The sequence below is a fragment of the Cetorhinus maximus genome, chromosome 12 (genome assembly GCF_964194155.1).
Source record: "Cetorhinus maximus chromosome 12, sCetMax3.hap1.1, whole genome shotgun sequence".
NCBI classification, from domain to species: Eukaryota; Metazoa; Chordata; class Chondrichthyes; order Lamniformes; family Cetorhinidae; genus Cetorhinus; species Cetorhinus maximus.
Window position 1 is genome coordinate 78073391 of NC_135890.1, and position 21532 is coordinate 78094922.

Genomic DNA, 21532 nt, shown 5'->3' on the forward strand with positions numbered 1-21532 from the left:
TCTTGCATCAAGAATTCAGGGAGTTAGGCAGTAGAATAAAAAGCAAGACCCCTCGGGTTGTAATCTCTGGATTACTCCCAATGCCACGTGCTAGCGAGCTCAGAAATAGGAGAATAGCACAGATGAATACATGGCTTAAGAGTTGGTGCAGGAGGGAGGGTTTTAGATTCCTGGATCACTGTGACCATTTCTGGGGAAGGCGGGACCTGTACAAGCGGGACGGTCTACATCTGAACCAGAGCAGGACTAACATCCTTGCGGGTGGGTTTGCTAGTGCTGTTGGGAGGAGTTTAAACTAATTCAGCGGGGGGAGGGGACACAGAATGTTAGCAGAAGAGGGACACATCATAATACAGTAAAACAATCAAGTCAGAGGGAGTACAGCTGCATTAAGTTTCAAGGGAGTAAGGCAAGGTTGGATGGCCTCTACTTTAATGCCAGGAGTATTACAGGTAAAATGGATGAGTTAAGAGTGAGAATTGACATGTGGAATTGTGATATAGTAGCCATCACTGAGGCGTGGTTGAGGGAGGAGCAGGATTGGCAGCTCAACATTCCGGGATATAGAATCTTCAGGCGAGACAGGGGAGGGGGTAAAAGAGGAGGATGCATTGCATTATTAGTTAAGGAGTCAGCTACTGCAGTAAGTAGAGATGATATCTTGGAGGGGGCATTGAATGAAGCTTTGTGGGTAGAATTTAGGAATAAAAAAGGGGCAGCCACATTGTTAGGTGTTTATTATAGACCCCCAGATAGTCAGCGGGAAATTGAGGAGCAAATACGTGCACAATTTGCGGAGGTGTGTAAAAACATTAACAATAGGGTAATTATATTAGGTGATTTCAACTTTCCCAATATTAATTGGGATAGACATAGTGTTAAGGGCTTGGATGGAGTGGCTTTCTTGAAATGTGTACAGGAGAACTTTTTAGATCAATATGTAAAGGGTCCAACAAGAGATGGCGCAGTGCTGGACCTAATTCTGGGTAATGAAGCTGGACAGGTGGCTGAGGTGATGATGGGCAAGCATTTTAGTGATAGCGAACACAACATGGTACAGTTTAAACTTGTTATGGGCAAAGAAATAGATAAGTTGCAAAAAAATGTTTTGGATTGGGAGAGAGCGGATTTTAGTAAACTAAGGCAGGATCTGGCAAAGGTAGACTGGGAACAGCTACTTGTGGGGAAATCTACAGATGAGCAGTGGGGGCATTCAAAAAGGAAATTGGGAGGGTACAGGCTCAACATGTTCCCTCTAGAGTGATAGGAAGGAGTAACAAGCCCAGAGAACCATGGATGACCAGAGATATTCAGAATGTGATGAGAAGGAAAAAAGAGGCTTTTAGCAGGTACAAGGGAAGCAAATCAGTGGAGGCATTAGTGGAGTACAGACAGTGCAGGGTGGAGCTTAAGAAAGCAATTAGGAGAGCAAAGAGGGGATATGAGAAAGCTCTGGCTGGTAAAAGTAGGGAAAATCACAAGATAATCTATAAGTATACCAATGGGAAGAGGATAACCAGGGAAAGAGTAGGGCCCATTAGAGACCAAGGGGGCAATCTATGGGTGGAGCCAGAGTACATCGATGGAGTGTTGAATGAATACTTCGCATCCGTCTTCACCCAAGAGAGTGAGGATGAAGGTATCAAACTCGGGGAGAGAGACTGCGAGGTTCTTGAGCAAGTTGATATAGAGAGTGACAAGGTATTGGAGGTTTTGGCAGGCTTAAAAGTGGACAAATCTCCAGGTCCGAATGATTTGTGTCCCAGACTGCTGAGGGAGGCAAGGGAGGAGATCGCAGGGGCTCTGATCCAAATTTTTAATTCCTCCCTGGCCAAGGGGGAGGTGCCAGAGGACTGGAGAACAGCTAATGTGGTTCTGCTATTTAAGAAGGGTTGTAGAGATAAGCCAGGGAACTACAGGCCAGTGAGTCTCACATCAGTGGGAGGGAAACTACTGGAGAAAATTCTGAAGGAGAGAATCTATCTCTACTCGGAGAGGCAAAGTTTGATCAGGGATAGTGAGCATGGCTTTGTCAGAGGGAAGTCATGCCTAACACATTTGATTGAATTTTTTGAGGAGGTGACCAGGTGTGTAGATGAGGGTAGTACAGTTGATGTAATTTATATGGGTTTCAGCAAAGCCTTTGACAAGGTCCCACATGGGAGACTTATGAAAAAGGCAAATGCACATGGGATACAGGATAATTTGATAAGGTGGATTCAAAATTGGCTTAGTTGTAGGAGACAGAGGGTGATGACAGAAGGATGCTTTAGTGACTGAAGCCAGTGTCCAGTGGCGTATCACAGGGATCTGTGCTGGGTCCCATATTATTTGTCATTTATATAAACGACAGAGTTGACTATGTGGTGGGTAGGGTTAGTAAGTTTGCGGATGACACTAAGATTGGCCGGGTGGTTAACAGTGAGATTGAGTGTCTTGGGCTACAGGAAGATATAGACGGGATGGTCAAATGGGCAAATAAGTGGCAGATGGAATTTAACCTTGAAAAGTGTGAGGTGATACACTTTGGAAGGAGTAATTTGACAAGGAAGTATTCAATGAACGGCATGACACTAGGAAGTTCAGAGGAACAAAGGGACCTTGGCGTGTGTGTCCATAGATCTCTGAAGGCAGAGGGGCATGTTAGTGGGGTGGTGATAAAGGCATATGGGACACTTGCCTTTATCAATCGAGGAATAGATTACAAAAGTAGGGAGGTCATGTTGGAGTTGTATAGAATCTTGGTGAGGCCACAGCTGGAGTACTGTGTGCAATTCTGGTCGCCACATTGTAGGAAGGATGTGATTGCACTGAAAGGGGTGCAAAGGAGATTCTCCAGGATGTTGCCTGGGATGAAACATTTAAGTTATGAAGAGAGGTTGGATAGACTTCAGTTGTTTTCATTGGAGCAGAGGGGCGACCTGATTGAGGTGTACAAGATTATGAGGGGCATGGACAGGATGGATAGGGAATAACTGTTCCCCTTATTTGAAGGGTCAGTCACAAGGGGACATAAGTTCAAGGTGAGGGGCAGGAGGTTTAAGGGGGATGTGAGGAAAACTTTTTTACCCAGAGGATGGTGACGGTCTGGAATGCGCTGCCTGGGAGGGTGGTGGAGGTGGGTTGCCTCACATCCTTTAAAAAGTACCTGGATGAGCACTTGGCACATCATAACATTCAAGGCTATGGGCCAAGTGCTGGTAAATGGGATTAGTTAGGTAGGTCAGGTATTTCTCATGTGTCGGTGCAGACTCGATGGGCCGAAGGGCCACTTCTGCACTGTGTGATTCTGTGATTCTGAATGCTCTGGTGATTAGTTTTCAAGTGCCTGAGACTCCAGGATCAATCCTGGAGGGTAGACAACTTTACCTCATGAGCTGAGAAGGAGGGAGTAGGTGTTTGTGACTTTTGATGTAATTTCAGTTATAGATCTGGACCTACCTTCAGGAGGTGGAGGTGAAATTGTTTGGGGAGGTGGTAGAGGAGGGGTACTGCTGGTCTCTCTATGTAGCCATGGCAGGATCCCAGTGAATATCCTCAAAAATTATTGGAGGCCTGGTCCCATCAGATCTCTGCCTTTTTCATGAAATTTTCTCTTCACCTTGCAAGGGGCAGAACATCTGTCTGCACAGTCATGATCCAGTGGCCTCAATTTTAACTTCAGAAACTTAATACAAATAAGGCTGACACTCCAGTGCAGTACTGAGGGAATGCTGCACCATTGGTTGTGTCGTCTTTCAGATGAAACGTTAAACTGAAGGCCCCATCTGCCCTCTCAGGATGACATAGAGTTCTCCCTGATGGCCTATCCAATGTTTGTCCCTCAACCAACATCATTATCTGGCCATCATCTGACTGCTGTTTGTGGGAGCTTGCTGTGTGCAAATTCGCTGTTGTTAGCTGTGACATTACAACAGTGACTACAATTCGCAAGTACTTCAGCAACTGTACATCACTTTGGATGGTCCTGAGGTTGTGAAAGGTGCTAAATAAATAGGCTCTTTCCCTTTAGTGTAACACAACATGCTGCCAAGTTCCCACTACAAAGGCAGTGAATCCTGCCCAATGACTACTTCAAACTCTCTTTCCTTTACTGCTACAATGTCAAGGAGTGCAACTGGCTGCTAACAAAGCATGTTGGATCCTTGACTTTATAAACAGAGACATAGAGTAGAAAATCAAGGAGGTTTTGCTAAACCTCTATGAATCATTAGAGTATTGTGGCCAGTTTTGGCCATCACACTTTAGGAAGGAATGTCCAGAGAGGATACAGAAAATATAAACTAGAATGTTACCACGAATGACAGTTAGTTACATGGGGAGACTGGAGAAGATAGAGTTGTTATCCATAGAACAGAGAAGGTTAAGAGGAAACCTGATAAAGGTGTTCAAAAACATGAAGGGTTTGGTGGAGTAAATAAGGAGAAGTTTTCCAGTTGGTAACCAGGGGACACAGAGTAAAAGAAAGTGTCATGAGGAAAGAGTGATGCTCTGAAATGCACTGCCTGAACGAGTGGTGGAAGCAAATTCAGTGGCAGCCTTTAAAAGGGGAAACCAATTCAGGGCTATGGAGAGAAGTGGGACTAATTTGTTCTACTTCCAAAGAACTAGCACAGTAATGATGGGCAGAATGGTCTCCTTCTATGCTCTGTCATTCTGCTGATGTCAGCAGCCCCGCAGCCATTGAACACAGGTGGGACTTCTGCCACTCACTCGGGATATGATTGGCCAGCAGCTCTCTAGTCCCAGCAGCGCCACTGGGAGCTGCAGGACTGCAGGCTGAGGACTACAGACGGTCCCCACAAGTCTATGTGCTGGAGCCAGGATGGAGAGGGTGCAGAGGGTATTGTGGTGAAGACAGGCAGTGAGGCCTTGGAGTGTGGGAGAGGCCTAGGGGTATTGATGAAGAGGCCAAAGAGGATGCTAGGCCTTGGGGGATCCAATCGAGAAAGAGGGCCAGTGATGGAAGGCCCACCCCCAACCTTCCTGTCCAAGGCCTGAGCAGCATAACGTGCTGAACACTGCACTCACCCACCCTCCCACCCCTTCCCTGAACTCCTCCTGCGGTCTCAGAATTGAAGCTGGGTGGGAAGCGGCCCTTAAATGGCAATTAATTGTTCTCTAGAGGGCCTCAATTGGGGTGAGGGTGGGCGGGCTGCCCGCCCTCACCTGCCTCCTGTAAAATTGCAGACAGGTCAGGAACAGATGGGAGATGAGGCAGGAAGGCCACCAGTGGATTTTACAGGCCCCACCCCCTGCAAGCCCACTGGCAGGGACCCATAAAATTCTGCCCTATGATTCTAACTGATCCCTGAATCCTGTTGTGTGAACCAGCTGAAGATTCCAAGTTGAATCTAGCTTTGGCCACAATAGGAACAAAGCAGACACAACCACAGATACGTGTACGTCTTTAGAAACATTCACCCAATGTTTAACATCTCAACTTCTCATCATATCTGAGGGATTTTCTCCTGAGTGTGCGTTGCTCCACACTGGGTATTTTGGGAATAACAAATACCGGAAAGTGGGATGGATTTAGCGCACGCTTTGAAAGGAAGTCACTCAGTTTTCCATCTTAAGTGAAAGAAACACAGGCCATATCCCTCCGGTCTTAATTACACTTTTAAGAAATGTTTGCATTGCTCTAAAAGAAATATTTCTACAGTGGGTGATGTTGGTCAGTTCGTGTTAAAACTCCTGTAATGGGAGGTGTTGATCAGTTAGTGTTAATCCACTTTAATGTGGGGTGCTGTACAGCCAGTGTTAATCCCATGTAATGGGAGGTGTTATACAGTTAATGTTAATCCCCTGTAATTGGAGGTGCTGTACAGTCCATGTTAATCCCATGTAATGGGATGTGTTATACAGTTAGCGTTAATCCCCAGTAATTAGAGTCATAGAGTCATAGAGGTCCACAGCACAGAGAAAGGCCCTTTGGCACATCGAGTCTGCGCCGGTCAAACAAGTACCTAACTATTCTAATCCCATTTTCCAGCACGTGGCCCATAGCCTTGTATGCTATGGCATCACAAGTGCACATCCAAATACTTCTTAAATGTTATGACAGTTTCTGCCTCTATCACCCTTTCAGGCAGTGAGTTCCAGATTCCCACCAACCTCCGGGTGAAAAAATTCTTCCTTGCATCCCCTCTAAGCCTTCTGCCCCTTACCTTAAATCTATGCCCCCTGGTTATTGATCCCTCCACCAAGGGGAAAAGTTCCTTCCTGTCTACCCTATCTGTGTCCCTCATAATTTTATACACCTCAATCATGTCCCCCCTCAATCTCCTCTGCTCCAGGGAAAATAACCCCAGTCTATTCAATCTCTCCTCATAACTAAAACTCTTCAGCCTAGGCAACATCCTCTGCACTCTCTCTTTCCTTCCTATAATGCAGATTCCAGAACTGCACGCAATACTCTAGCTGTGCCCTAACCAGCGTTTTATACAGTTCCAGCATAACCTCCCTGCTCTTACATTCTATGCCTTGGCAAGTATCCCATATGCCTTCTTAACCACCTTATCTACCTGTCCCGCTACCTTAAGGGACCGGTAGACATGCACACCAAGCTACTGCTGATTCTCGGTACTTCCCAGGGTCCTACCGTTCATCGTGTATTCCCGTGCCTTGTTTCTCCTGCCCAAGTGCAACACCTCACACTTATGTGGATTAAATCCCATTTGCCACTGATCAGCCCATCTCACCAGCCCGCCTATATCATCCTGTAATCTAAGGCTATCCTCCTCACTATTTACCACCCCACCAATTTTTGTGTCATCTACGAACTTACTGATCAACCCTTCTACATTCAAATCTAAATCATTTATATATACCACAAACAGCAAGGGACCCAACACCGATCACTGTGGAACCCCACTAGACACAGGCATCTAGTCACAAAAACACCCCTCGACCATCACCCTCTGCTTCCTGCCACTCAGCCAATTCTGGATCATTTTCCAAATTGCCTTGGATCCCATGGGCTCTTACCTTTGTTATCGGTCTCCCATGCGGGACCTTATCAAAAGCCTTGCTGAAGTCCAAGTAGACCACGTCAAATGCATTGCCCTCATCTACACACCTGGTCACCTCTTCGAAAAATTCAATCAAATTGGTCAGACGTGAAGATAAAAGCAAAATACTGCGGATGCTGGAAATCTGGAACAAAAACAAAAATACCTGGAAAAACTCAGCAGGTCTGACAGCATCTGCGGAGAGGGATACCTGTCCCACCCCCCCTACCAGCTTATATTTCACCTCATTTCTATATTTCTTAGTTCTGATGAAAGGTCATACGGACTCAAAACGTCAACTGTATCCCTCTCCGCAGATGCTGTCAGACCTGCTGAGTTTTTCCAGGTATTTTTGTTTTTGGTCAGCCATGACCTCCCCTTAATAAAACCATGCTGACTGTCCTTGATTAAACCCTGCCTTTCCAAGTGTAGATTAATTCTGAATTGCTTCCAATAGTTTCCCCACCACTGAGGTGTTGTACAGTCAGTGTTAATCCCCTGTAATTGGATGTATTGTACAGTCAGTTAATCCCCTGTAATTGGATGTATTGTACAGTCAGCGTTAATCCCCTGTAATTGGAGGTGTTGTACAGTCAGTGTAAATCCCTTGTAATGGGAGCTGATGTACATTGTGTGACAAGCCTCAGTGGTAAAGGCACCAGACTGGGAGGTGGTATCAAATTAAACAGTTTCATAAACCTTGACATGGCAGCATTTATTACATGTACTTAACAGCAATAAGGACATTAGGAGTCAACACCATCATGATGGACTGGGCCAGGAAATATTAAAGCAGTAAGGTTTTCTCAGCATCTTGTTAGTTTTCATGGTCAACTATTCTTATCATAACCTGAAATGACCATGTGTGTGTGCAAACATCAACCCAGCGGATTGGAAGGTAGAAAATGTCTCAACGCTATTCAAGGAAAGAGGAAGATAGAAGACAGGGAGCGACTGGTCAGTTAGCCTGACTTCAGTCATCGAGAACATGCTGGAATCTATTATTAAAAAAATGGTAACAGGGCACTTAGAAAAATCATAACATGATTAGACAGAGTCAACATTGTTTTATGGATGGAAATCCATGTTTAACAAATGTATTAGAGTTTTGTGAGGATAGAACCAGCAGGTGATAAAGGCAGGGTGACCAACTCTGGGTGGAAAAGGTAAGGGACACTTCACCATGGGGGGGGGCGCTGATGAGACATTGGGAGTGGGCAGGGGGATGCTGGTGAGTCCATGAGAGCAGAAGAGTTTGGGGGGTGTTGTTGGTAACTCCTTGGGAGCTGAGGAGGGGCTGATGAGACGTTGGGGAGGGGGTGGTAAACCACAGTCGTGTGACCCACTCCAATTCTGATGCTGCCAGCTTGGAGCCCACTACTCAACAACTGCAGGACAGCCCCAAGCAGACACCATCATCCTTGCCATGCCTGACGCATGTGCAGAAACCATGCCTGCAATAGAACTCCGGGATTGAAGAGATCCAGGACAAAACACACCCAAGGAAGGCCTGATGTGGGACATGGGATGAAAGGCCAAATTACAGGAGAGACCCGGAAAATCCAAGATGGCTGGTCACTCTGGATAAAGCAGGACCAGTGGATGGAGCATTTTTGGATGTTCATAAGGCTTTTGATAAGATGCCACACAAAAAGTTGTTGGATAAGATAAGAGCTTGTGGTGTTGAAAGTCATAGGTCAGCATGGATAGGGTGTTGGTTAAAGGACAGAAGACAGAGAGTAAGAATAAATGGGTCATTTTCAGGTTGGCAAGCTAATGGGCTGTTTCAGCTATTTACAGTCTATATTAATGATTTAGATGAAGGGACCAATTGTATTGCTATAGAGTGATAGAGTCATTACGACACTGAAGGAGGCTATTGGGCACATCAAGTCCATGCTGGCTCTCTAGAACCAGTAAGCCCCACTCCCCCACTATACCCCCATAGCCCTGCAAGTTTATTTCCCTCAAGTACCGGCCCAATTTCCTTTTGTAAACATTGATCTTCTGTGCTTCCACCACCCGCGTAGGCAGAGAGTTGCAGATCATTACCACTTAGTGTGTAAAAAAGTTCCTCCTCGCAGCAACTCGCCGCCTCCACAGCACCACCCCACCACCCCCCCCCCCCCTCCGGCCCCACCCCCCACCCCCGCCGTCTCTTGTCCCAAATCGTGTATCTGTGTCTCTAGTCCTTGTGCCATTAAGTAATAGGAATAGCTTGTCTTTGTCCGCCTTCTGTAAACCTGTTAGAATCTTGTACACCTCTATCTATCAGATATCTCATTTGCTCCAAGGAAAACAACCTCAGCTTCTCTAACATAAGCTTGCAGCCAAAATCCCTCATCCCTGGAACCATTCTGGTAAATCTCCTCTCCTTTTCAAGGACCAAATATCTTGTATCGAGGTTTACAGCTGATACAAAGCCAGGTGAGAAGGTAAGGTGTGAGGAGGACAAAGAGGACAGGATTTTACAAGCTTCAGGGCCCCCGAGGTCAGGACCAAATGTGGGTCATGAGCCCACGCTTCCGCACTTGCTGGCTGTGACACTGCTGAAGCAAGTTTCTCCACACTCTAGGACAGCGGACTGGCTCCAGTGATGTTGTCCGAATCTGTAGGCTGGCAGCCCTGAAGTTTTGGCAGCTGCTCCTGGACATATGGGTGCTGCTGAGACAGGTCGTAGACTGCAGGGCACCTCAACATGGAGCCGCGGATGGAAATAAAACATTATCAGGGCTGAAGCCAGTAGTCCCCTTAATACAGAGGGGAAACTCCTCTGGTGGGATTGTTTGGGCTGCAGGTGTGGCCAATCCTGCCAATGGCCCTGTCACCAGGTCATGGAGCTGGCCCTTGGGCGTCTCTATTGAGATGGCGTGCTCGGCACATGGTGGGATGCGCTCAGCCATTTCAGAATGTCAGCAAAACCGCACAATGTCCCTAACTGGGGTCCTAACAATGCCTCCATAGAATGGACAGCCAATCCGCTTCCCAGCCCACACCGTGTCTCAATATAGTCTCATTAGGAGGAATTGGCCATTTAAGACTGAGATCTTCACTCAAAAGTTTGTGAATCTTTCTAATTCTACCCTCACAGAGCTATGGGTGCTCAGTCGTTGAGCATATTCAGGGCTGAGATTGAAAGATTTTTGGACTGTGAGGAAATCCAGGGATATGGGATTGGGCAGAAAAAATGAGTTGAGGTTGCAAGTTCTCCAACAGCGGGAATGCGTCAAGGAGCTGTCCCAATGCCCTGTCCCCCATATTTTCCCAGACACCCTGCCTCCAAGCCCACCATCATGGGGCTGGGAAAATTCAGCTCAAGGAGGTTGCAAAGGGATATAGACTGGTTAAATGAATGGGCAAGAAGGTGGCAGATGGATGATAATGTGAAGTTATTCACTTTGGTAGGAGGAATAGAATAACCGATTATTTTTTAAATAACGAAGAACTATTAAATATTGTTGTTCAGAGGCACTTGGGTGCCCTTGTTCACAAAGCACGGAAAGGTAAAAAAGCAGGTACGGCAAGCAGTTAGGAAGAGAAATGATGTGATGGCCTTTACTACAAGGGGGTTGGAGTATGAGTAAGGAGGTCTTGCTGCAATTGTATAGGGCGTTGGTGAGACCACACCTGGAATACTGTGCACAGTTTTGGTTTCTATACTTGAGGAAGGATATATTAGTCTAAAACAGGGGGTAATGAAGATCTCCGGAATGAAAATTGGTTATCCTATGAGAGACATTGAGTAGAATGAGGCTATATTCTTTAGAAAAATGAGAGCTGATCTCATTAAAACATTTAACATTCTGCGAGGGCCTTTACAGGATAGATGCTGGGAGGTTGTTCCCCCCTGGCTGAAGATTCCAGAACTGGGGTGTAGTCTCAATAAAAGGAGCTGGCCATTTTGGACTAAGCTAAGGAGAAATATCCGTACCCAAAAGTTTGTGAATTTTTGGCATCCTTTACCCCAGAGAGCTATGGGAGTTCAGTTGTTGGATATATTCAAGGCTAAGGTTGATAGATTTTTGAACTTCTAAGGATTTTTAAGGAATCCAGGGACCTGGGATTGGTGCAGGAAAACGCAGTTGGGGTTGAAAGGCAGCCATGATCTTATTGAAGGGTGGAGCAGACTTGAGGGATCATATGGTCCACATCTGCCCCTATTTCCTATGTTCTTGTATCAGAGTAGGGTTTGAGCCATAAACTCTAATCCAGTACTGTACCCAGTACATAATTCAGCCATAGTGACCAGTGATGGAGGGGATAGAGGTTTTGTCCAGTAGGAGAAACACTGATCAAATGAACTACTCTGTTCTGTATGGCGTTGCTGGAGAGATGACCATCTTGACGAATGATGAGTACTCCATCGTATTCTTCACTTGAACCTTAGGGATGATGGAGAGACTTTGAGGGATCAGAACATGAGCTACTTATTGCAGAGAACATAGAGAATTTCTGCCCTGCTCTTGCAGCCACAGTGCTGATATGGGTGGTCCACTTATGTTTCCAGCTATTGGTAGCATCCACGATGTTGATGTTGGGGGGTATATTGGTGATAGTGGTGTATTGTTTGGAATAGTCATTACCTGACACATATTAGTGTGAATGTTAATTTTATTAAATTCATTTAGGGAATGCAGACGTCTCTGGCAAGGCCAGCATTCTATGCCCATCCCTATATGCACTGAGAAGATTGTGGTGAGCCTTTTTCTTGAACCGCTGCAGTCCATGTGGTGAGGTACTCCCACAGTGCTGTTGGGGAGGGATTTCCAGGATTTTGACCCAGTGACAGTGAAGGAACGGTGATATAGTCCCAAGTCAGGCTGGTGATGTAGCTTGGAGGGGAACTTGCAGGCGGTGCTGTTCCCATGTGTCTGCCGCCCTTGCCCTTCTAGGCGGTAGAAGTCACGTATTTGTAAGGTGCTGTCTGTGGGAACAGCATGTCCTGCGCTGTCTGTGGGATTGGCACATGATGAGCTCAAACAGCTTTCTCCTGAGCTTGGGTGTATTGTATGAGTGGGCTTAAGGCAAGGATATCTTCACAGATGAGGGGGATGATGGGATGTGTGAAAGTCATTTAGCCATGGCAGTGATGTCAGTTAAACTTGGTCACTCTGTTTATGGGAGTGGGAAGAGATTGCGTGGACAATATATTCATGGCAATAAAATGATGGAAAAATCTTAACAGGGCAATATTACCATGGCAGAAGGTGATTGGAAGAGATTGAGGAGAGTTAAGTGCATTTTGTCAGCTTTGTGTTATTATCCTGATGTCACTTACAAACATATGAAATAGGAGCAGAAGTAGCCCATTCAGCCCCTTGATACACTTCTGTGTATCTTTGATGTCCAATGATATATCAGTGATATGCATGGAATGTGGAGATCAAAGGTAAAATTGGGATAAGAAGTGTGTGAAAAATTCTGTAAGTAGCACTCATACTATGATGTATGTAGTATGTATGTAGTATGATGTCTCAATTGTGTCGTATGATGTCTCAATAAAGACCTGACCCTACATTCTTACAATTGCATATGTGCGTATACTGCGGCGTTTAAAGGAATGAGAGGGATTAGAACAAGAAAGTAGTCCAACGCTGTTGAAGCAGGCTTGGTGAGTGCATCCTGTGGGTACTACACACTGCAGCCACTAGTCTATCCAAGCCGGGATGTTGTAAACTGGCACAGCCTTCCTCCTTACCAGAAGGGTTGCCAGCTGTCAGCTCCAACTCCTGTTCTTGTGATGGAGGGAAGGCGATTCTGAATAAGTTAAGAAAGGCTGAGGCAAGGGGCTTAGCAACTCAAAGTTCAACACTGTCTGGCTGGAAATGCCCAATACCCAAGGTTATGCAATATATTTTTTGAAAACAGAGATTAACAACAGCAGTGGATCTGAGCTGTACCTACCCGACTTGTATTTAACTTATAAAGTTGCTCCCAGAGGAGTTTCTCAGGAACAGTACCTCTGGGGAGGGAGACATCCATCAGTGCATGACGCTTCGAGAGCAAGGAGGAGATCTGCCAGCAACATTGCATTTGATAAAATTACAAAAGGCCAGTGCTGCTATGGTAACAGACCTCAGGAAGCTGGCACTACTCTCGTGGATCTCTTGTACGCTTAAAAGAGTTAAAAAAAAATCTGAGCTTTTAAAAAAAAAAATCTGCAACGTACATAAACTAAACCACCTCCTCAGCCACATTAGCAACTGGGTGCGATTCATAGCAGTAGCTCAAAGGGGCACTTCTCCCAGCTGACCGCCTCGGCCTGTGCTCGAACATCCTGCAGTGGAATGATTAGGTATACAATTTAAAAAGAAATAGGGACACTCCCTGTGCTGGGAGCTAGGGGCTTATTATATAGTCCAGTGCGAAACATGATAGCTCAGGTCAAAACTTCTTCCTCATGCTCCGGTAGCTTTTTTTGTCCACAGGTTAGAACGCAGTTGACATGATAATCTCGACTGTGTTTTGTGGGATTGTCCCGTTAGGTGTGGCCTGGAGCGGTGAGTTTTTCCAGAGCTTTCTGTTCTTGAATTCCTCACTGATTTCCAGCGGCGTCTTGCCTTTTGTTTCCAGCAGAACGAAATACCCCAAGATGGTGAGCAATAAGCAGACGGTGCAGAATATCAGGAAACAGAGGTAGCCCAGGCCTTCCTGCAACAGGAACACAGACCAGCAGTGAGGGAAGAAAGAGAAAGAAAACAGGGCAAAGCTGGGTCTGAGATCAGACTGAGGGTCAGTGAATTGAGGGAGGGTCAGTGCGCGAGACTGAGGGAGGGTCAGTGAGTGAGACTGAGGGAGGGTCAGTGCGTGAGACTGAGGGAGGGTCAGTGCGTGAGACTGAGGGAAGGTCAGTGAGTGAGACTGAGGGAATGTCAGTGAATGAGAGTGAGACTGAGGGAGGGTCAGTGCGTGAGACTGAGGGAAGGTCAGTGAGTGAGAGTGAGACTGAGGGAGGGTCAGTGAGTGAGACTGAGGGAGGGTCAGTACGTGAGACTGAGGGAGGGTCAGTGAGTGAGAGTGAGACTGAAGGAGGATCAGTGAGTGAGACTGAGGGAGGTCAGTGAGTGAGATTGAGGGTGGATAAGTGAGTGAGACTGAGGGAGGGTCAGTACGTGAGACTGAGGGAGGGTCAGTGAGTGAGAGTGAGACTGAGGGAGGGTCAGTGAGTGAGAGTGAGACTGAGGGAGGGTCAGTGAGTGAGACTGAGGGAGGGTGAGTGACTGAGAGTCAGGGAGGGTCAATGTTGTGAGACTGAGGGTGGATCAGTGAGTGAGACTGAGGGAGGGTCAGTACATGAGACTGAGGGAGGGTCAGTGCGTGAGACTGAGGGAGGGTCAGTGAGTGAGAATGAGGGAAGGTCAGTGCGTGAGACTGAGGGAGGGTCAGTGAGTGAGACTGAGGGTGGATCAGTGAGTGAGACTGAGGGAGGGTCAGTGAGTGAGAGCGAGACTGAGGGTGGATCAGTGAGTGAGACTGAGGGAGGGTCAGTGCGTGAGACTGAGGAAGGGTCAGTGAATGAAACTGAGGGAAGGTCAGTGCGTGAGACTGAGGGAGGGTCAGTGAGTGAGACTGAGGGTGAGTGCGTGAGAGTGAGACTGAGGGAGGTCAGTGAGTGAGACTGAGGGAGGGTCAGTACGTGAGAGTGAGACTGAGGGTGGATCAGTGAGTGAGACTGAGGGTGGATCAGTAAGTGAGACTGAGGGAGGGTCAGTGTGTGAGACTGAGGGTGGATCAGTGAGTGAGACTGAGGGAGGGTCAGTGAATGAGACTGAGGAAGGATCAGTGAGTGAGACTGAGGGAGGGTCAGTGCGTGAGACTGAGGGTGGATCAGTGAGTGAGACTGAGGGAGGGTCAGTGAATGAGACTGAGGAAGGGTCAGTGAGTGAGACTGAGGAAGGGTCAGTGAATGAGACTGAGGAAGGGTCAGTGAGTCAGAGTGAGACTGAGGGAGGGTCAGTGAGAGAGACGGAGGGAGGGTGAGTGAGTGAGAGTGAGACTGAGGATAGGTCAGTGAGTGAGACTGAGGAAGGGTCAGTGAGTGAGAGTGAGACTGAGGGAGGGTGAGTGAGTGAGAGTCAGGGAGGGTCAATGTTGTGAGACTGAGGGAGGGTCAGTGCGTGAGACTGAAGGAGGGTCAGTGCGTGAGACTGAGGGAGGGTCAGTGAGTGAGACTGAGGGAGGGTCAGTGCGTGAGACTGAGGGAGGGTCAGTGAATGAGACTGAGGGAGGGTCAGTGTGTGAGACTGAGGGAGGGTCAGTGTGTGAGACTGAAGGAGGGTCAGTGCATGAGACTGAGGGAGGGTCAGTGAATGAGACTGAGGGAGGGTCAGTGCGTGAGACTGAAGGAGGGTCAGTGAGTGAGACTGAGAGAGGGTCAGTGCGTGAGACTGAAGGAGGGTCAGTGAGTGAATCTGAAGGAGGGTCAGTGCGTGAGACTAAAGGAGGGTCAGTGCGTGAGACTGAGGGAGGGTCAGTGCGTGAGACTGAGGGAGGGTCAGTGAGTGAGACTGAGGGAGGGTCAGTGCGTGAGACTGAGGGAGGATCAGTGCGTGAGACTGAGGGAGGGTCAGTGCGTGAGACTGAAGGAGGGTCAGTGCGTGAGACTGAGGGAGGATGAGTGAGGAAGACTGAGGGAGGGTCAGTGCGTGAGACTGAAGGAGGGTCAGTGCGTGAGACTGAGGGAGGATGAGTGAGGGAGACTGAGGGCAGGACTGATTGATTAAGGCTCAGTGAGAGAGACACTGGATGTGAGCTTGAACTGGTGAGATGATGCTGAGTGAGTGAGGTTTATGAAGGAACTGATTTAATGAATTTTGGGAGACTTTCAGCAACAGTCTGTTTTGCAAATGTTGAATTTACTTACGACCATGAAAGAGAAAACCATTGCGATGAGGAAAAGGCCAAACCAGTTGAGGAAGCCATTGATAACATAGCCAGCAGGCCTGTCAGACTGGAGAAATATTTCCGAGGGTAAGATGATAGTTACTCCAGCTGGAAAAGTACCAAAAAATATTTCAAATAAAGTCACCTCAACCAGAGTCACCATTAGAAACAATCGAATCTCCATCTTTAATTTGAGTTACCAAACCTGTTGTGATTGTGATGCCTCACTGCTCCGGGGGAAAAAATCAAGGAAAATTTGGAGATGGGAAGAAGGTTATTGAACTGAATTGTCCAATCGGGTAACAAAGAGTCTGTTTGCATTTCTATTGGTGGAAAATCATTTCACAGTTAATGATGAACATGTGCAGCGATTAATGGGGGCAGGCAGAGCGGATGGAGATGGGATGTGATGAAACCAACTGGAATATATCCAAACAAAGTTGGCAACCGTATCTTTAACTAGCTGTTAGTGTGTGTGTGGCAGAAAATTTTACCTGAAGGTGATCTGAAAGGGTGACAAACAGCTGGAACAGCTGCCAGGCAAGGGCGTTGGAATAGGGTATTGGACACATTCGAATTGTTTTATTAATCTGATGGAGTTTAGGTTCGGATTCTGGGAGATTGGTGCCCTGTGTGGATTTCATAGTGTTTCCACAGCCAAGTCTGGCTCAGGCGGTAGATTTGTAGCTGCAGAAAGAAGCCCCTGCCCCCCTCCCCACCCACCCTCCACTGACGTGCAGAATTCTCGGGTCAAGATGCTTTGAAATGGCTCGCTGTACCTCTCTTCACCACTAACAGGGCGCAAACACCAGATGTCAGGTCGTACCTGTACCTGGTTGGTGGAAGTGATGTATTTCAATCATTGGCTTTGCAAAGATTGGTGAGGTGTGTTTTAAGAATGGGGTGACTCGTACGGAGAAAGGATACCTGTATGATGCGGCTCACCTGGGCCTAGTCCGTAGCTGAAGACATAAGCAAAGATGATGACCAGACTGCAATACGGCATCCAGCTAACCAGGTGCTGCAGGCAATGGACAGGGTTAGGTGCCAGTCATGTGAACAGGAGCGATCCACCCCCCAACCACCACCCCCGACTCCACACTACCCTTCAATCACTTCATCTCTCTGAAGACCAACTGTGAGGAAACAGGAATATAAGATGAGAAAAGGCCAACCATCCCCATGAAGCTCCTCTTCCAACATTTTGGCTCTGCCATGATGCCATCCAACTGTATTTTGATTGACCCCAATGTTTTATCTCTACCACTTTGGTAGATTATTCCAAATATTTATCACTCTCTTGCCTTGAAATCATAGAATTGGTAATTATAAATCATACAATGCAGAAGGAGGCCATTCAGCCCATTGTATCAGTGCTGGCTCTTTGAAAGAGCTATCCCATTAGTCCCACTACCCTGTTCTTTCCCCATAATCCTGCAATTGTCAAGTATTTTCAACCCTTTCAAGAATTTAGACAATTCCTTTTCCAAAATTACTGTTAAATCATCTTCCCCCCCCACCCTGTCAGGTAGTGCATTCCAAATAACAGCAACTCGTTTAAAAAAATTCTCCTCATCTGAATCCTTTGACAATTACCTTAAATCAGTGTCTTCTGGTTATTTAGCCTCTTTCCAGTGGAAACAATTACTCATTATTTGCTCAATCAAAAACCCTCATAATTTTGAACACTCCTATTAAATCTCCTTTTAACCTTCTCTTCTCTAAGTGCAACCCCAGCTCCTCCAGTCTTTTCAGATATCTGAAGTCCTTCGTCTCTGTTACCATGAGTAAATCAACCCACACCCTGTCCAATTTCTTGACATCCTTAATGAACCTATTTTAATTAAGACATTGGCCAATTTAATTTCCTGCAGAAATAACCAGGCTGGCTAAAGATCTAATACTTTTGTCAAAGCACAGAGTTCAGTACCATTCACAACTCGTAAGGTACTGAAGCAGTCTACATCTGCATGCCACCAGGCCTGGTCAACATTCAGGCTTAGACTGACAAATGGCAAGTAACATTCATTCCACACAAGTGCCAGGCAATGACCACCCCGAACAAGAGAGAATCTAACCATCGCTCCTTGACATTCAATGGCATTACCATCGCTGAATCGCCCACTTTCAACATCCTGGGGTTTACCATTGACCAGAAATTGAACTGGACTAGCCATATTAATACTATGGCTACAAGAGCAGGTCAGGGACTGGGAATTCAGCAGTGAGTAACCAATAAAACTTAGAGTTGACTGGCACTGGTCTGAACTGGAGTTGCATTTTAAGGTGTGAGCTCCATCTCTCCTCCAGTTAATACTGAGCAAAATGAAAGCTGGAGACGAAGTGTCCTCACCCTGCAAATAATTATCAAAATCTCTGAAACACTGCACTCTGATGGTAAGGCCTTTGTACCAAGTTGAGGTCAATGCACAAATAATTAGAATCAATACTGTTAATGCAGCAAAGAAGTCATGGCAAAGGAGACCACTGGCTAATTAGTAATGACACCTTCCTTTCATAGCTGGGTGTGGCCATGAGAAATCAAATTCAATCAAAGACCAGCAGAAAGTAGAATTAGTTTAATCGATTCGTTTCCAAAAAGCACGGCTCACAAACTGCTTTCCTGACTCTCTGGGAAACACAGGCCTCAGAGCAGCAGAACCAGTGAATTTGTACAAGACGCAAGCACCACTCTGGGAACAGGACAACAAGTTGCCGGGAGAAGGAATGCAGAATATGGGACAGTGTACAGGATGGAACCGACACAGGATACAAGTCCTGAATGAGTGCTGCATGAGAATGAATATTGCAGTGTGTGTGGGTGCTGCAGCGTGAGTGGGTGCTGCAATGTGCATGGGTGCTGCAGTGTGCATGGATACTACAGTGTGCATGGATACTGCAGTGTGTGTGGGTGCTGCAGTGTGTGTGGGTGCTGCAGTGTGTGTGGGTGCTGCAGTGTGTGTGGGTGCTGCAGTGTGAGTGGATACTGCAGTGTGTGTGGGTGCTGCAGTGTGTGTGGGTGCTGCAGTATGTGTGGGTGCTGCAGTGTGAGTGGGTGCTGCAGTGTGAGTGGATACTGCAGTCTGTGTGGGTGCTGCAGTGTGTGTGGGTGCTGCAGTGTGTGTGGGTGCTGCAGTGTGAGTGGGTGCTGCAGTGTGAGTGGATACTGCAGTCTGTGTGGGTGCTGCAGTGTGAGTGGATGCTGCAGTGTGTGTGGGTGCTGCAGTGTGAGTGGGTGCTGCAGTGTGTGTGGGTGCTACAGTGTGAGTGGACACTGCAGTGTGAGTGGGTGCTGCAGTGTGTGTGGGTGCTGCAGTGTGAGTGGGTGTTGCAGTGTGTGTGGGTGCTGCAGTCTGTGTGGGTGCTGCAGTATGTGTGGGTGCTGCAGTGTGTGTGGATACTGCAGTGTGTGTGGGTGCTGCAGTGTGTGTGGGTGCTGCAGTGTGAGTGGGTGTTGCAGTGTGTGTGGGTGCTGCAGTGTGTGTGGATACTGCAGTATGTGTGGGTGCTGCAGTGTGTGTGGATGCTGCAGTGTGTGTGGGTGCTGCAGTGTGTGTGGGTGCTGCAGTGTGTGTGGATACTGCAGTGTGTGTGGGTGCTGCAGTGTGTGTGGGTGCTGCAGTGTGTGTGGGTGCTGCAGTGTGAGTGGGTGTTGCAGTGTGTGTGGGTGCTGCAGTCTGTGTGGGTGCTGCAGTATGTGTGGGTGCTGCAGTGTGTGTGGATACTGCAGTATGTGTGGGTGCTGCAGTGTGTGTGGATACTGCAGTGTGTGTGGGTGCTGCAGTGTGTGTCGGCGCTGCAGTGTGTGTGGGTGCTGCAGTGTGTGTGGGTGCTGCAGTGTGTGTGGATACTGCAGTGTGTGTGGGTGCTGCAGTGTGTGTGGGTGCTGCAGTGTGTGGGTGCTGCAGTGTGTGTGGGTGCTGCAGTGTGAGTGGATGCTGCAGTGTGTGTGGGTGCTGCAGTGTGAGTGGGTGCTGCAGTGTGTGTGGGTGCTGCAGTCTGTGTGGGTGCTGCAGTGTGTGTGGGTGCTGCAGTGTGAGTGGGTGCTGCAGTGTGTGTGGGTGCTGCAGTGTGAGTGGGTGCTGCAGTGTGTGTGGGTGCTGCAGTGCGAGTGGGTGCTGCAGTGCGTGTGGGTGCTGCAGTGTGAGTGGGTGCTGCAGTGTGTGTGGGTGCTGCAGTGCGAGTGGATACTGCAGTGTGTGTGGGTGCTGCAGTGCGTGTGGGTGCTGCAGTGCGTGTGGGTGCTGCAGTGCATGTGGGTGCTGCAGTGCGTGTGGGTGCTGCAGTGTGAGTGGGTGCTGCAGTGTGTGTGGGTGCTGCAGTGTGTGTGGGTGCTGCAGTGTCTGTGGGTGCTGCAGTGTGAGTGGGTGCTGCAGTGTGTGTCAATTGTTTACTGGCTGCAGATACCAATCTATTTGTCATGCTGGGCGCATCGGCATTTTGTGGAAGTCCTTAAACGTAGACATCATTCCCTTGGATTGAAGACTGTGATGTGAATGGTGAGGCCACACCTACTCTACGATTGACTGGAACTCTATGGGAGGCATATGTAGAATCATGTTAAAGATGTTTAGATCCTTCAGCCTCAAGTCTGTTCTGCCATTCAATTTGTTTAGGTCTGATTTGTACCTCAACTCCATTTATCTGTCAGTGGTAACCTCACTTCCTGGTTTCAGTCCTGAATGGCTTAGCTCTCATTTTAAGATTATGCCCCCTTGTTCTTGATTCCGCCACCAGGTGAAACAAATTCTCTTTACTCTATTCAATCCCTTTATTGTTTTAAAAATCCTTGCTAGATCACCCTTTAACCTTCTAAACTCAAGGAGTTACAAGTCAATGTGCACAACCTGCCCTTATAACGTAACCCTTTCCTCCAGCAAAATGTATTCCATTGCCTGAATCTTCTTAACAAAAAGACATCCCAGGTGTAGCCCTGTTCTATACAATAGCATCAAATTGACCGTGTCATCACCAGGCAGAATGTGAGTGTAACAAAAACCATGTGAGGTGCTGACTGCTGGGCTGACCATGCTTATCGTTTCAGAGCTTAGAAAGATACCAAGATCTTGAAGGGTTCTCAAAATTCCCACATTTTTCATATTATCAACAAGGATATGACTCTTGGACTTTTAAACTGCTGAGTTAAGTGTAAAACCCTGCAGACAGGAGGCTGGGCCCATGAAGGCCTGGCGCTGCACATGCCCGGGTTTATTGAGTGCAGTGTGGATTGTTTTACCTGAAACCAGGCAACGAAAGGAGACAGAATACGCATTCTTCCCTTTAATACAATCAACCCAGAGAAAGACTTCACCTCACACAAAATATGAAGCCCATCAAAACCTTGCATAAATAATCGCTACTAACTACTAAGGCAGGAAGGGACAATCAATTCAATTGTGCGAACCCATCAATACTCCACACATACAATGGCTTTCAGTTCAAAACTAGTTACTAGGCAGGAAGACAATGATAAACATCATGCGAGTCCATTAAAAACAATGAGACTACAATCACCTAAGGGAGTCCACCAAAGTCAAACAAAGAACTAACCTTGATTTGGATTCCGATAAGAAATTCGAAAGTCAGTATAACTGGCCAGTTAGTTACGAGAGGGGGAGAGAGAGGGAAACCAGCTA

At 47.2% G+C, this 21532-nt stretch overlaps 1 protein-coding gene across 1 annotated transcript in view; it reads right to left on the bottom strand.

Annotated features, from left to right (window-relative positions):
• Window positions 1-11886: 11886 nt before the first annotated feature.
• Window positions 11887-21532, bottom strand: part of LOC144687180 (solute carrier family 2, facilitated glucose transporter member 11-like) — a 54515-nt gene continuing 44869 nt past the window's right edge. Inside the window, exons 10-12 of the mRNA XM_078552936.1 lie at window positions 16842-16917; window positions 15877-16004; window positions 11887-13664 (exon numbers count right to left, since the gene is read on the bottom strand). Of these exons, the coding sequence (XP_078409062.1) occupies window positions 13443-13664; window positions 15877-16004; window positions 16842-16917 (426 nt within the window). The 3' untranslated portion in view covers window positions 11887-13442. The remainder of the gene's footprint in view (window positions 13665-15876; window positions 16005-16841; window positions 16918-21532) is intronic.